The sequence below is a fragment of the Magnolia sinica genome, chromosome 19 (genome assembly GCF_029962835.1).
Source record: "Magnolia sinica isolate HGM2019 chromosome 19, MsV1, whole genome shotgun sequence".
NCBI classification, from domain to species: Eukaryota; Viridiplantae; Streptophyta; class Magnoliopsida; order Magnoliales; family Magnoliaceae; genus Magnolia; species Magnolia sinica.
Window position 1 is genome coordinate 30,063,632 of NC_080591.1, and position 14,668 is coordinate 30,078,299.

Below are 14,668 nucleotides of genomic sequence, written 5' to 3' on the forward strand. Positions count from 1 at the left end.
CCACGACAACAAAGATTACGATCGCCACAACTATGGTCTCCCTCGCGGCCTCTATCACGACCATTATAACCAAAAGTGTGCCCATAACTCAAGGATGGTGCCCGAAGGCTAGGAATAAGAATAAATTGATCGCCAGCAAGATGTATCGAATGCTCTGGTGGCATAAATGAATGGGAAGGAAAAGAAAAGACAGTAGCGAGCTTGCACATGGCATAGATTATCGTCTGTTGTCAAGGGGGGAAGATGATCCTTCACAACAACCTAATCCCAAACATTAAGATAATCGGAGTTCAACTCAGCTAGGAACTGCATGATACGAGTATCATCCCACTGCTTATAGGCATGTTCACAATCGTCTTTACATTTGGAAGGAAGAGGCTAATACAGGTCCAGCTCATCCCACATGCCCCGAAGTGTTGAATAGTAATCTTTTAATAATCTTGAGTTTTGTTGGAACCTATCAATTTCTTAAAGAGTGGGAGAATATATCATAAAGCATATCCCAAATGCCTTTAGCCGAGGATAAAAACATCACTGAGTGGCTAACCGAAGAATCTAGACTATTCAACAACCATGCAATAACTTGATAATTCTCCTTTGTCCAAGACTTGTAGCTAGCATCTGTAGAGCTTAGGGGATCATCCAAAACATATGACAGCTTCTCACGGGCTCCCAGGAACACTTTTACAGATTGCGCCCATTGAAGATAGTTGTCACCATTCAACTTAATGGAGGTAATCTGCAGGAGATTGGATTCAAAAGAGCACATGCCAAGAGATGATGGCCCTTTGTCGTCCATAGGAGACTCCAAGTAAGAAAGACTGATTCAAACAACTCTTTCTCACTCAATCCTTCAAGGGAATGAGAGATAAACTCCAAACAATCAGTAATCCTCCAAAATAACAACAAATTCAGTCAAATCTGACTTAAATGAGTGAAAAACAGCTTGGCCTCACGTCTATTTTGGGTTAAATCCCACTCAAACATGAATCATAGTTAAAAAAATACTTCATGATTATCTTGAGAGGAAGATTTCGATCCATCTTAAGCAAAGAAACCAAGGAAAAACTTACCGATTTGAGATAGATCAAAGAAAATCTTAGTAGGGGCCCGGTTTTCGAATTTCTCTATTTCGGCCAAAACACCATGAAAAGTCTCAAAATTTCTCAAAAAAATCTCAAAAAAAAGAAAAAGAAAAAAGAGAAGAAGAAGAAGCATGAAAAATCTTCTAAAATCAAGATCTATCAAACCCCTAAACTTTTAGCTCAAATGGGGTCCATGCGTCCGTGCAATTCTGACACCATTCGTGCGGCTGTTGACGTCAACAAGTTGACGTGTCGCCTCTCAACCTGTTAGATGCAGAATGCCCTGATCTATACTCCGATACCAAGTAGAAGATGATTTGATGATTATGGTGTGGACAAAAGAGGAGAAGAGTAAGAGAGAAGAAGATGAAAGGAAAGAGTTTGGGGAAATGTTGTGTATAAGCCAACATACCCTAACAATATTTTATTAGAATAGAGCATATAGTACACTATAGGAGGAGGAAAGTGTGCACATGCACTTACATTCAAAGAGCTACTAACCACACACACTATACGCTAACACTCTCTAAAATAAGCGGGAATTGTTCAAGCATCCAAAGAGGTACACAAAGGTTGTGGGAAAGCTCATTTATCTTACCATTACTCAACTAGACACCTCTTTCGCAGTTAGTGTAGTGAGCCGATTTATGCATTAACTAAGGGTAAAATATTGGGACATAGTTTTGCATATACTTCGCTACCTAAAAAGAGCTCCATGATAGGTGTTGATTTGCTGATCACATGGGCATCTCTAGTCAAGTCCTATGCAGATGCAGATTAAGTTGGTTCCACGACAGACAAGAAATCTACTGTGGGGTATTGCACCTTTGTTGAAGGAAACTTAGTTCTAGAAAAGCAAGAAGCAGAACATCGTCGCTCGATCTAGTGTTGAGGCCGAGTACAGGGCCATGGGCTATGTTGTCTACGAGCTATCGTGGATCTAGTCTCTACTTCAGGAACTTCAACTATTCAATGGAAGAACTAGGACTCTTTACTCTGATAACCAAGCAGCAGCCCATAGTGCTAGCAAGTAGCATCCAAGTTTTCCACGAGAGAAGGAAACACAAAGGTTGATTACCACTTCATTAGGAAGAAAGTAGCTTCTAAGGACATCATCACAAAGCACGTGCAATCTAAAGCTCTGGCAAATATTTTCACAAAATCCTTACCTCACACACAATTCTCATTTCTTAGTGGCAAGCTCAGCATGATCAACATTTATGCTTTAGCTTGAGGGGTAGTGTTAAGGGCATGTTCTTTATACTAGATTGTATCTAGGCTGGTTGTATTTGGGCCTATCTAGGCCTAATGGCATTATGTTTAATTTCTTGGCTATTAATAATAAAGAAAGGAGAGACATCTAAACCCTAGAACAACCTCAACCCCCCCCCCCCAAAAAAAAAAAATTTATCTCATTTTCGTCCATCCACACACAAGCTAATTCTCTTCCTACTGTTAGATTTTCACAAGACCCAAGATCAGTTAGAGGTGCAAGACCCATCCCAATCTAGGTATGCAGCCCATACTCCTATATTTTTTTGGAGATTTCCCTAGGGCATGGAAAAAGTTTTTTATTTAAGATTAACATCAATTTAGTAGAAAACCACCAGAGGCAGAAAAGAAGACAAGCGGAACCTACTATAACCCAAAAGGACTAAATAAAATACAGGGATCGATCATCAAGGAGGTAGGACAACCAATTTGTCACCTCCCTTTTGATTGAGCAGACGACCCAAAAGATAGGAGAGGAAAAACTCCAGAAGCAACGATTATTCCTCACTTTCCAAATAGCCCAAAGGGTTTCCATAATGACCAGCCACCAAATAGCTTTGAAATCCTTCCTAACATCTCCCCCATGCCAAGCAAAAAGGAGATCCTCGACGGTACTAAGCATACCCCAATGGGTTTTAAAGAGAGAAAGGATGCAAAACCACACTCCATGGTTGAAAGGGCAATGGATAAAGAGGTGGTTTGTCGATTTTGTGTTATCAATGCACAGCATATGTAGCTACGAGACTAAGAGTCATCGCCCTTCGCTGCAAATTAGTGCTAAACTGAAATATGCGCAAAAACCAATTGACTATGACAATGTAGGAAGTTGATTCAACCCATATCCCTCTAATCCTTGGGAGTTTTACCCAAACCAAACCATTAGCAAACGCATTAACTTAGCTTCCCAACATGTAATCAAACACCCAATGCCGAGATCCAATGGAAAATTTGAGAGGTGAAGAATAGGTTGAATTTCATGTAGGATACAGCGTGAGAAATTAGCATAATTTCCTTCCCTTGCACAGAAATAACATTTGACCAAAAAACAAAAACATTCCATTGACCCTTCAACCCTATTTTTACTAAAACACCCTAACAACTCTTTGTTATAACCCATTAGTAAAGCTATCCCCCTAACTACCTTGAATTGGAAAACCCAAAACTATCCCCCCTAAGTCATAGGATCTCCCAATCAACCCATAAGTTGACACTTGGAGCACCCCCTTCTTTTGTTCCAAATTACAACTCTCTCTCTCTCTCTCTCTCTCTCTCTCTCTCTCTCTCTCTCTCTCTCTCTCTCTCTCTCCAAAAGAAGGTTATTGACTCTTGAGAATTCTAGGGCCAACAACATGAGAACCAACCTTCTTCAACACTTTGGCAATTTTATGCAAAAATAAAATAAAATCAGAAAAGAGAAAACTAGAATAATGAAGAAGAAATAGATCAAGGGTGTGGAGACTAAGAGCTTGGGAAACTCTTCCCTCTAGTCCCTAAGGAGCACAGCTCTACTCTTTGGAGTGCTCAGCATCAGCTCCAGTAAGCATTCTCTTGCTCTTGCTCTCCCCTCAATTGTCTTCACGATCAAGCACAAGACAATACCTAGGAGAATCTTACACATCTCACTCAATCTCTCTACTATCTTCTTCCCGCTCTTCAAATTTTATCTTATTTTTTCTTTTAAGCCAACTTCAGCATTGTGCAGTAATTCCTTCTCAGAATTTCACGTCCCCCAAGGTAGAGATAGCAAATCGTGCAATTGGAGAAGGGCGCTTCACCCCTTCCTCCATAACTGAATCCCTTACCCGAAATCTCTAGTTCATGGCTAGTTGTGACATCAATTCCTGCAAATTGAGGAAGAATTTTTTTCTTTTCGACTTTCAGAAACGTTGAATCAAGAGGAAGGTTTCTACAAACCTTCAAATAGGCTAATGGTGACTCCAAATCAAGCCTCTACTTTCCCGTAGAGTTGCCTGTTCGTCAACGCGGACACAGTTATCTTTTCCTACGACACTTCAACATGTGTTATTCTTCTATTTACTAAGGATGGGCCTTCATGTCTACAAAGACATAAATCATCAGCATCGTTGTCATCCTAGTCGTCTAGAAGGGTGTAGATATCATTGGACAGCTCAAGTCCCTGAAACAACATAAATAAATAACAACATTATGTTCAGATTTTTTGAAAAAATGCTGCCAAGAGGGAAGGTTGGGGCCCATCCATGCATCTTTCAGTGAGAATGCTATTTAATTGACACTTTAATAGGAGGTTTGCATTGTCAGCCAAGTTCCCAGCTGTTGCTCAGCGTGTTCTGTATCAGACAGTTGGCCACACATCCATAAAAAGAAGTAAAAGTATCTATGCAACACCACATGACAATAGAGCAGTTTTTGCTGTATCCATTAGTCCAACTAGGGATTATCCAAGTTTTAGATCGACTGGACAAACTAGCAAGAATTCCAACAAAACGATGACTTTCTTTAGGCATGAGATAATAGAAAAAAGGCCTTCTCATGATTCAAAGTTGCATAATCTCATACATCTTTGCCTGTCAAGTTGCAAGCGTCAACTGATATAAGCAAAACTACGTGGGGCTTTTTTATCAACAATTACACCTGGCAATATAAAACACTTTTCAACAAAAATGTAAATTTTCTAGAGAGAGAGAGAGAGAGGTTGCTGATAAAAATCAAGCATTCCTATCGAAAGAAAGAAAGATGAAAAAAGAAGAAGAAGAAGGGAAATTTCCCAGGGAAGAAGGAAAGAAACATTGCCATACCATCGATGCTTCCTGTTATGAAAAAATCCGCTGCTGACACGGCAACATGTGTGACCACATCACGATGCATGTAACTTTTCTCGTACCTATGAAAAAATTCAATCACCCTTTATCAACAATTCAGCAAGCATTCAGCATATATTTCATTGCCAATTCAGTATGTATTCAATAATCAAATCTTCCCATAAAAAACAATTACAGCATTAGTGTGTCACCATGTATAAGTTACTTGCAATCAGTCATCATTAGACCCAAAACCGTCCAAAAGCATATTGTTTATCACAAGCACAAGTGCAAAAACAACGCAAGAGTCCCCACCATGCCAACCGGGGATACATTGCACTCTTCATGTGGGCCGTTCATGTACAAAAAAATGGTGGTCAAAGTCAAGCAGTTAAATAGAATCCTGTTCATCAGCAAATGCAGTGCTTGCTGATGTGCAGGACTTCATACATGTGGGTAGTGGGGACATGTTTCGAATATCCAAACCTTTTACATTGGACCTCACCATGGATGGATTGCTCAAAAAGTTCTCCCAAATTGTTAAATTTCAAACCTTTGATTATTGAACCATTTATTTTGAATATGGATTGCCACCTAAACCATCTTTTTGCAGGCTGTTGATTGAAGGGTTAGGATCTTCCAACCTTGAAGATTTTCAAGGCAGCCCCCATCAATTGTATGTCATCAGATAGACGGTCTTGATCACCAAACCATGACCAGCACACTGTAAGTTTGCTGATGAGCAGGACCATATACAATTCCTCTATAGTCAATATATAACAGTCCACATTCAATGTGCATGAGTGAGCTGACCAATATTTTCGGGTGGGGCACATTCATTGCAGGCCTGCCTGATGAACAACCAGAACTTTCCCACATGTGCTGCAATGCCATGTTGGCATAGGTTTTTCAATAGGTCAGGCCTGTGCAGAAAAATAAAAATTTTGAATAGGCCCAACTCGACGGCCTGGCCCAAACAGTTCAAAATCTGGGCCCAAAACAACACTATGCCCAGCTAGGGGTGTACACGAACCGAGCTATCTCGGTTAGCTTGCTCGACTCAACTCGAAAAAGCTCGATTCGACTCGGTTCGAAGCTCAGCTCGACCGTTTGAGCTTGAAAATGAGTTCGAGCTGGCCCCAGCTCGACTTGACTTGGATCAAACCCAACTCGAAACGAACTCGGATCGAACCAATTTGGTGACTCGGTTACTTTGATATTGATGTTGCTCACCAAGTGTTTGATGAAATGACTCAACGAAGTGTGGCTGGTGGCAAGGAAGGTATGTATATGAAACAAATACCATTTTTTTCTTGATTTTTATGTTGCTTAGAAGGTGTTTGATAAAATACTTGTAAAACCACTGTTGTTGTTTTACATACAATGAGATTTTGAAGGTGCAGTCCATGTGTTTGTGAAAATGTTGCACAGGCAAACTCGGCTCGTATTGCGCAGCACGCCAACAACGCAGTGAACCGAGATCCAATATCCAGTCTCACCCACAAACGATAAACAGAAAGAAATATAATCTAGAAGTAGAATCAAAGCATAACAAACAAACTACAAGACAAGATATACGTGGAAAAACCCCAAACAATGGTAAAAAACCATGGGTGCAAAACTTCCACTATGAAGAAAACGAGATTACAAGCAATATGTTAACCTTTTCCCTTGGATGTATAGAGAAAACCCTTTGCCCACACTTTAGAATAACTGTCATAACCCTAGAAAAGCCCTAGGGACCCCTATTTATAGTTTAGGCAACTTCCCTTTCGCACCTCTGCGAAAATTGACTCAAAAATCCGCAGTCCGTGCAAAATCCGGAAACGAATCTGCGTAACCTCAACTGGTTGAGCGGACCCTCGACCGATCGAGCAGGGGCCTTGACCAGTCGAGCACATCGGACCCAGAAAACCATAGCTCGCTAGACTTTGAGTCGAGCCAACCCTCGACTGGTCAAGTGGGCCACTCGCCCGGTCGAGCAGGGCACTCGACCGGTCGAGTAGCCCTGTCCAGATGTGACTCCACATCTCAACAATCTCCCACTTGGAGACACATTACCATAAACCTTCGTCTTCTACATCCGGAGTGCACCACATCCCTATCTTCAAGCCTGAAGACCAATCAAAGTTGAACAGAGCTTCAGCTTCTCCCATGTGACCGCCTTCGTCAGCATATCCGCAGATTCTCACTTGTATGAATCTTCTCTAGAGCAATCGATCCATCTTCCAGTAACGAACTTATGAAGTGATATCTGATGTCAATATACTTGGTTCTTGAATGAAGGGTTGAATTCTTAGCTAAGTGTATTGCACTCTGACTGTCACTGTACAGCTTACAATCTGCTTGCTTCTTACCCAACTCTTCCATGAAACCTTGCATCTACACCATCTCCTTGCATGCTTCTGTAGCTGCAACATATTCTGTTTTCGTTGTACTGATAGATACTATCTTCTGTAATTGAGAGACCCAACTGACTGCAGCACTACCCAGAGTAAAGACATAACCTGTAGTGCTTCTTCTGCTATCGATATCTCCTGCCAAATCTGAATCTACGTAGCCTTGTAGCTTGATTTCCAATCCACCATAGCATAGCCCTATATCCACAATACCTTCCAGGTATTGAAGGATCCATTTCACAGCTTCCCAATGTTCTTTCCCGAGGTTGTTCATGAACCTACTAACAACTCTCACTGCTTGAGCAATGTCTGGCCTCATGCTCACCATAGCATACATGAGACTCCCAATAGCTGACGCGTATGGGACCTTAGCTATGTAGTCTCGTTCCTCCTGCGTCTTTGCACCTTGCTCCTTAGAAAGCTTGAAGTGGTTGGCTAATGGAGTGCTAACCGGCTTAGCACCTCCCATATTGAATCGATCAAGTACCTTAGCTATGTACTCTCCCTGTGACAAAATCGGTTTTTTGTTTTCCCTGTCACACTTTATCCTCATGCCTAGAATTTGTTTTGCAGCTCATAAATTCTTCATGGCAAATTCTCTAGACAGTTGTCTTTTGAGATCTGAGATGTCCTTCATGCTTGAACTGGCCACAAGCATATCATCAACGTACAGAAGAAGGATGATGTACGACGTATCAAACTTCTTCAAATAGCAACAGTGGTCTGCATGACATCTCCTAAAACTATTTCCCAACATGAAACTGTCGAACTTCTTGTACCACTACCTCGGGGCCTGCTTCAGGCCATATAGACTCTTTTTCAATCTACACACCTTGTTCTCCTTTCCTGGTGCCACGTATCCTGTCGGCTGATGCATATATATCTTTTCTTCAAGGTCCCCATGAAAAAAGGTTGTCGTAACATCTAGCTGCTCTAGATGTAAGTCCTCTGCAGCCACTATACTCAAGATCATGCGAATCGTAGACATTTTCACCACTGGTAAAAATATTTCAATGAAATCGATACCTGCCTTTTGTTGAAACCCTTTCACAACCAATCTAGCCTTGTACCGTTTCGAACCATCATACTCCTCCTTCAGTCTATAAACTCACTTGTGATGAAGAGCTTTCTTACCCTTAGGTAGAGTGACTAGCTCCCATGTACGATTTGACTCAGGAGAATCTATCTCATCATCCATGGCCTGCTCCCACTTAACCCGTGTATCTGACTATAATGCCTCTTCAAAATATTCTGGTTCACCATTATCTGTCAGCAGTAGATAATGTAAGGAGGGTGAGTATCGGACCGTGGGTCTCCTCTCCCGAGTAGACCTCCTTACAACCGGTGTCTGTGGCTCTACCTCATAATGCTCCTGTGCATGATCATCCTGTGGCGCTGTAACACCCTTATCCGGTAACTCTTCCAACTCTACGAATTCTTTCTCCTCGGCCTTATTTTCCTGCACAGTCCTTATGCATCACTTTTTCATTGAAGACTACATCTTTGCTTCTGATGATTTTCCTGTTTTCTGTATCCCAAAACCTGTAGCCAAAATCATGCTGCCCGTAGCCTATAAACGTGCACCTCCTGGACTTCGCATCCAGCTTGTTTCTGTGCTCTACATCAATGTGAACATATGAAGTGCAACCGAACACTCTGAGATGTGCAAGGTTCACTTCTTTCCTAATCCACGTTTCTTCTGGTAGCCCACCATCCAATAGTGATGAGGGACTTCTATTGATGAAATATGCGGCAGTATTCACAGCATCTGCCCAAAAGGTCTTGGACAACCCTCCATGTAACCTCATACTCCTAGCGCGCTCAAGGATGGTCCTCTTAATGCGTTCAGCCACACCGTTTTACTGCAGTGTCCCTTGAATCATTTTCTGATGTTTGATTCCATTTGTTACACAATACTCCTCAAACCTCCTATCACAGTATTCTCTCCCATTATCTGATCTGAGGCATTTTACTGTTTTACCTGTCTCATTTTCTACCATTATTTTCCACTTCTTAAATACATCAAATACATCAGATTTATGCTTTAAGAAATAGACCCACAGTTTTCTACTAGCATCATCAATAAAAGAAACAAAATAATGTGAGCCACCAAGATATAATACCTGTGCCGGTCCCCACACATCAGTGTACAAGCTCCAACAGATGTGTCTTTGGAGCACGTCCTGTCTTCTTGAAACTTACCCTCTTCTGCTTGTCATACACGCAGTCCTCGCAGAATTCTAAGTCAATAGACTTCAGCCCTAGTAGCTTCCCTTTTGACAATAGCACTTTCATCCATTTCTCACTCATATGTCCCAACCTCTGATGCCATAACTGCCCATTCACTCCAGGTGATGCGACTACGAGTGAATTATACAATCCTGAAGTCACGTACAAAATAGCTTCCTTCTTGCCTCGAGATATTACCAAGGCACCTTCTGTGATCTTCCAAGAATCACTAGTGAATGTCGTCACATATCCGGTATCGGTCAACTGTCCCACTGAGATCAAGTTTCATTTCAAACTCGATACATGTCTGACATCCTTCAATTTCAAAGTCGTTCCGTCTTTCTGATTTATATGAACGTCTCCCTTTCCAACAATACTGCACGGCTCATCATCACCCAAGTAGACTCTCCCAAAGTCACCTAACACATAATCACGCAGAACTTCCTTACACGAAGTGGCATGAAACAAAGCACCCGAGTATATGACCCAAGAATCATTCATCGCATTAAGAGACAAGATCAACACCTCTATGTCACTCTCCTCAGATAAATTCACTAAATCCTTCCCGCCTTAAGAGTTTCCTTCTTGTTTCATAAGCGTCCTGCAATTACGTTTCTTGTGTCCCTTCTTGCCGCAATGCCAACACTTGTCTTTGTCTTTCGGTCCCTTGGACTTCTTCCTTAACTTAAAACGTCCGTATTTATTGCCTCCTTTGTTCAGCGATCTTTCTCTTCCTTCAACGTTTAGAGCATTCTCTGAATTCCTTGAAACTCCTAATGCCTTTCTTCTAGATTCTTCACTGAGAATTAGACCAGCCACATCATCAAATTTCAGCTTTGTCAACCTTGAAGAATTGCTCACAGCAATCACCAAACATTCCCAACTGTCTGGCAAACTGGACAAGATCAATAACACCCTAACCTCGTCCTCAAAAACAATGCCAACGGATTCCAACTAGCTCGTGACTGTATTGAACTCATTTAGATGTTTAGCCACGCTCCCACCATCTGACATCTTTATGTTGAATAACTGTTTCATAAGATGAACCTTATTGGATGCTGAAGGTTTTTCATACATTGTAGCTAGGGCTTCCATTAATTCTTATGTATTTTTCACCTTGGATATATTGAAGGCAACGCTCTTAAACAAAGAGAGTCGAATCGTTCCTAAAGCCTTCAGATCTATTAAAAACCATTCATCATCTGTCATCTTTTCTGGTTTTTTCTCTTTTCCTCCTAAAGGAATATAGAGGTCCTTCTAGTATAGATAATCCTCCATCTGCATCTTCCAGAAGGCAAAGTTTGAACCATCAAACTTCTCAATTCTAGTCTTCCCTTCTTCCGTCATCGCTCCCAATAGAACTAAACCAATGGCTCTAATACCAGTTGTTGCGCAGCACGCCAACAACGCAGTGAACCGAGATCCAATCTCTGGTCTCACCTACAAACGATAAACAGAAAGAAATATAATCTAGAAGTAGAATCAAAGCATAACAAACAAACTACAAGACAAGATATATGTGAAAAAACCCCAAACAAGGGTAAAAAACAACGGGTACAAAACTTCCACTATGAAGAAAACGAGATTACAAGCAATATACTAACCTTTTCTCTTGGATGTATAGAGAAAACTCTTTACCCACACTTTAAAATAACTCTCATAACCCTAGAAAAGCCCTAGGGACCTCTATTTATAGTTTAGGCAAGTTCATTTTCACACCTTTACAAAAACCACCTCAAAAATCCGTAGTCCGTGCAAAATCCGGAAACGAATCTGCGTAACCTCGACTGGTCGAGCAGGGGCCTCAACCGGTCAAGCACCTCGGACCGAGAAAACCATAGCTCGCTGGACTTTGAGTCGAGCCAGCCCTCAACTGGTCGAGTAGCCCTATCCAGATGTGACTCCACATCTCAACAGCTCGAACTGGCCCGAGCTACTAACCGAACCGAGCCGAGCTGGCCAGTCAGGCTTAAGGACCAAGCCGAGCCGAGTTCGAGCTAGGGTCAGCTAGTGGCCGAGCCGAGTCGAGCTGAGGCCAGCTCGACTCGGTTCAACTCGATGTACACCCCCATGCCTAGCTCTTTGACAACCCTACACCGGCATATGCACCACGCTTGCATTTAACATTTTCAGGGAGCTTGCATTTGACATTTGCAGATGGATACACACGTATGGCATTTGCAGAAGGGAGACTACAGATGAATAATTACTCATCTCCGCCCACATCTCAAGTAACTCTTCTCCTTGTGTATAAATGCATATCTTACATTCCGTAATAAGAAAATGAATGGTTCAAATTATGATCTTTCCTTGGAAATTATGATCTTTCCTTGGTGACCGATGAAGATTAGGCTGGACCCAAATGGATAGTTGAGATTTATTGATTGGAATTAGCAACTTATCATATACGACTAGGATCCAAGTAGTCACTGGTTGATTGGGGAGCATAATAAGTTGATAGCACTCCTCTCCATGTCGCATGCAACACCACCAGTCGAATCAATTGATCTGGAGGGTCCATTAGGCCCCGCCCGTACCATAGTTCAAAAAATAGCCTCGAATGGATGTGTAGTAAGTTTGAATTGACTCAAGGATCCAATCAAGACTATATTGATTCAACTAGATATGTAATTAAATTAAATGGAGGTGGGAATAATAATGATGCATGTAAAAATCATAAGACATAAAATAGGCAAAAACAGCAAAAACATTGTGTTTGGGCAGCTGGTTAGAGGTCTTGAGTTCAAATCTCATCTTCAGCCTTTTTTACTTTAACTATTCAATATCCATTAACCGTCTGACTCTAATCGAGTTGTGTCGAGTCAGCTGAGTCAGCTGGTTGAGTCAACAAGTTTTGTCAAGTCAAGCTCAGTGGCAAGTTTCCTATGACTAGGCTTGAAATCTGGCTGAGTTGACTTGGGAGAGTTTCGAGTCGAATCACCAAGTTACAGGACTATGGCCCATACTGCACGGGCCATCATGCCAAACAAAAAACACCAATAGATGATCCCACCCATCTTCTTATATCAATCCATTTTCCATGGGATGATCGAAGTGATTATTTAGAACCATAAGCAAATCATGATGGGCCCCATAGAATGGGAGGTTCAAATTGCTGATTGAAACCTATTTTTCTTGACTCCCCATTTTAAAGGCTGTTAATTGGACGGTTAGAACTGTCCCACGTGACTTTTGCCCATTGGCAAACGAAGAGTGAGCTAGACCAAGCGAGGGTCCAGATCAATTGATTGAACCCTCTACGTGTCCCCATCCAAATACAGATCATTAAAACTTACAGTGCACAAAGAGCACTGAATCACTTCGCCGCTCCATCAAAAATACTGTAATTTCCCACAAAATTAAAGCAACCAAGCCAAATTCCCAAAGCCAGTGCGGATATCGATTCCAAGCTGCAAAAAATAAGAAGTGGAGGAAAAAAAAATCGATTTCTTATAAGAAAAAAAAGAGGCTTACATGTTGGCGGAGGGAAGGGAATCGAGGAAGGCCTGCTCGAATTGCAGAGGCCGCTTGGGGCGAGAGCGGACGGCGGGGCCCGGTCCAATCATCGGCTCTTCTTCTTCATTCTCCGCCGCTCTCACAGCTTCCGTCCCGTTGATGGAATCTTCCATTAGGGTTTTGTGGAAGGGCTGAAAGAGGGAAAGAAACACAACCCTAGATTTTCTGCAGTTTGGTGTTCAGAGAGAGAGAGAGAGAGAGAGAGTTTAAACCCTATATTTTCAGCAGATTAGGGTTTTAAGTAAGGAGAGAGGAAAGGGAAATGGCGGGAATTCAAGAACTAGAATTGAAGCATCTGGATCCAACGGAGAGCATGTCTGGACTCAGATTGCGTAGTGTAGAACACAGCAGCACCGACCTCGATACTGTGTATACGTGGCAAAGCTCCGTTGGCCCACCATGATGTATGTTTTTATCGGAAATGGATTGGCCACTCCCCCTGCCACCAGCCAATGGCTGGTGGTCAGTGCTCTGTGGGCCCCACCATGATATATGTATTTCATCCATGCCATCCATCTATTTTTCCAGATCATTTTATAGAATGAGTAAAAAAATAAGATATATCTCAATCTCAAGTGGACTACGTTACAGGAAACAGGGTTGAATGAACGTAAAACATTAAATAATTTTTAAGTGCCATGAAAGTTTTCGATCAAGATGATCTTTGTTTCCCTTCATATGGTTCTGTATGACCTAATCAACAGATTAGATGTCAAATAAATAATAAAGTGGGCCTGTCCAAATGAGATTTATATCTCTCATTTTTGGTATGACACCCTAAAATGATCTGTAAAAATGGATGGATGGAACGGATGAAACACATAAATCATGTTGGGGCTCACAGAGCACCGGCTACCAGGCCTGGGCCGGTGGCAGGGGAGGAGCCAATCCGTTCCCGTTTTATCCAGGCCGTATGTTCATTTTTCAAATAATCCTATGAAACGCAGATTGCGCCCTAACTACGTCACACGCCCCGAACGGGCAGCTCCTTGGGCGGGCCCACTGTAATGTATCTGTTCATCCAAGCCGTCCATCCCTTTTTCAGATCATTTTAAGGCATTGAGAACGTAATACGGTAGATCCGGGGCCCAAATGGACCACACCACATATTACTCTTGCATTTAATGCAACCGACATTAATGCCTTGTGCATTTAATGCAACCGAGCTTATTATTTGGTGTGGTCCACTTGAACGTTTTATCTGCCTTATTTTTGTGATGGACGGGTGGGATAAATTGATACATCACGGTGGGGCCACCCACATACCTAGCCGTTCGAGGCTAGAGACGGGCGGGAGTAGGATGGAGAAATTTACGACTGTGGACCCCACCTTTTTTCCAGCGGATTTTATGAAGCAATGCAAACTTAGAATACGCACTTGGACCTC

General features: G+C 42.0%; 1 protein-coding gene across 2 annotated transcripts in view; it reads right to left on the minus strand.

The window, feature by feature from the left end:
• Positions 1 to 13,636, minus strand: part of LOC131234341 (peptidyl-prolyl cis-trans isomerase CYP71) — a 52,869-nt gene extending 39,233 nt beyond the window's left edge. Inside the window, exons 1-2 of one of the 2 annotated variants that reach the window (XM_058231149.1) lie at positions 13,240 to 13,636; positions 5,135 to 5,220 (exon numbers count right to left, since the gene is read on the minus strand). In XM_058231149.1, coding sequence (XP_058087132.1) covers positions 5,135 to 5,220; positions 13,240 to 13,394 — 241 coding nt within the window. In that variant the 5' untranslated portion in view covers positions 13,395 to 13,636. Of the gene's footprint in view, positions 1 to 5,134; positions 5,221 to 13,239 lie in introns of those variants that run through there. The other variant, XM_058231150.1, reaches the window with a different exon arrangement.
• Between the last annotated feature and the right edge of the window lie 1,032 nt (positions 13,637 to 14,668).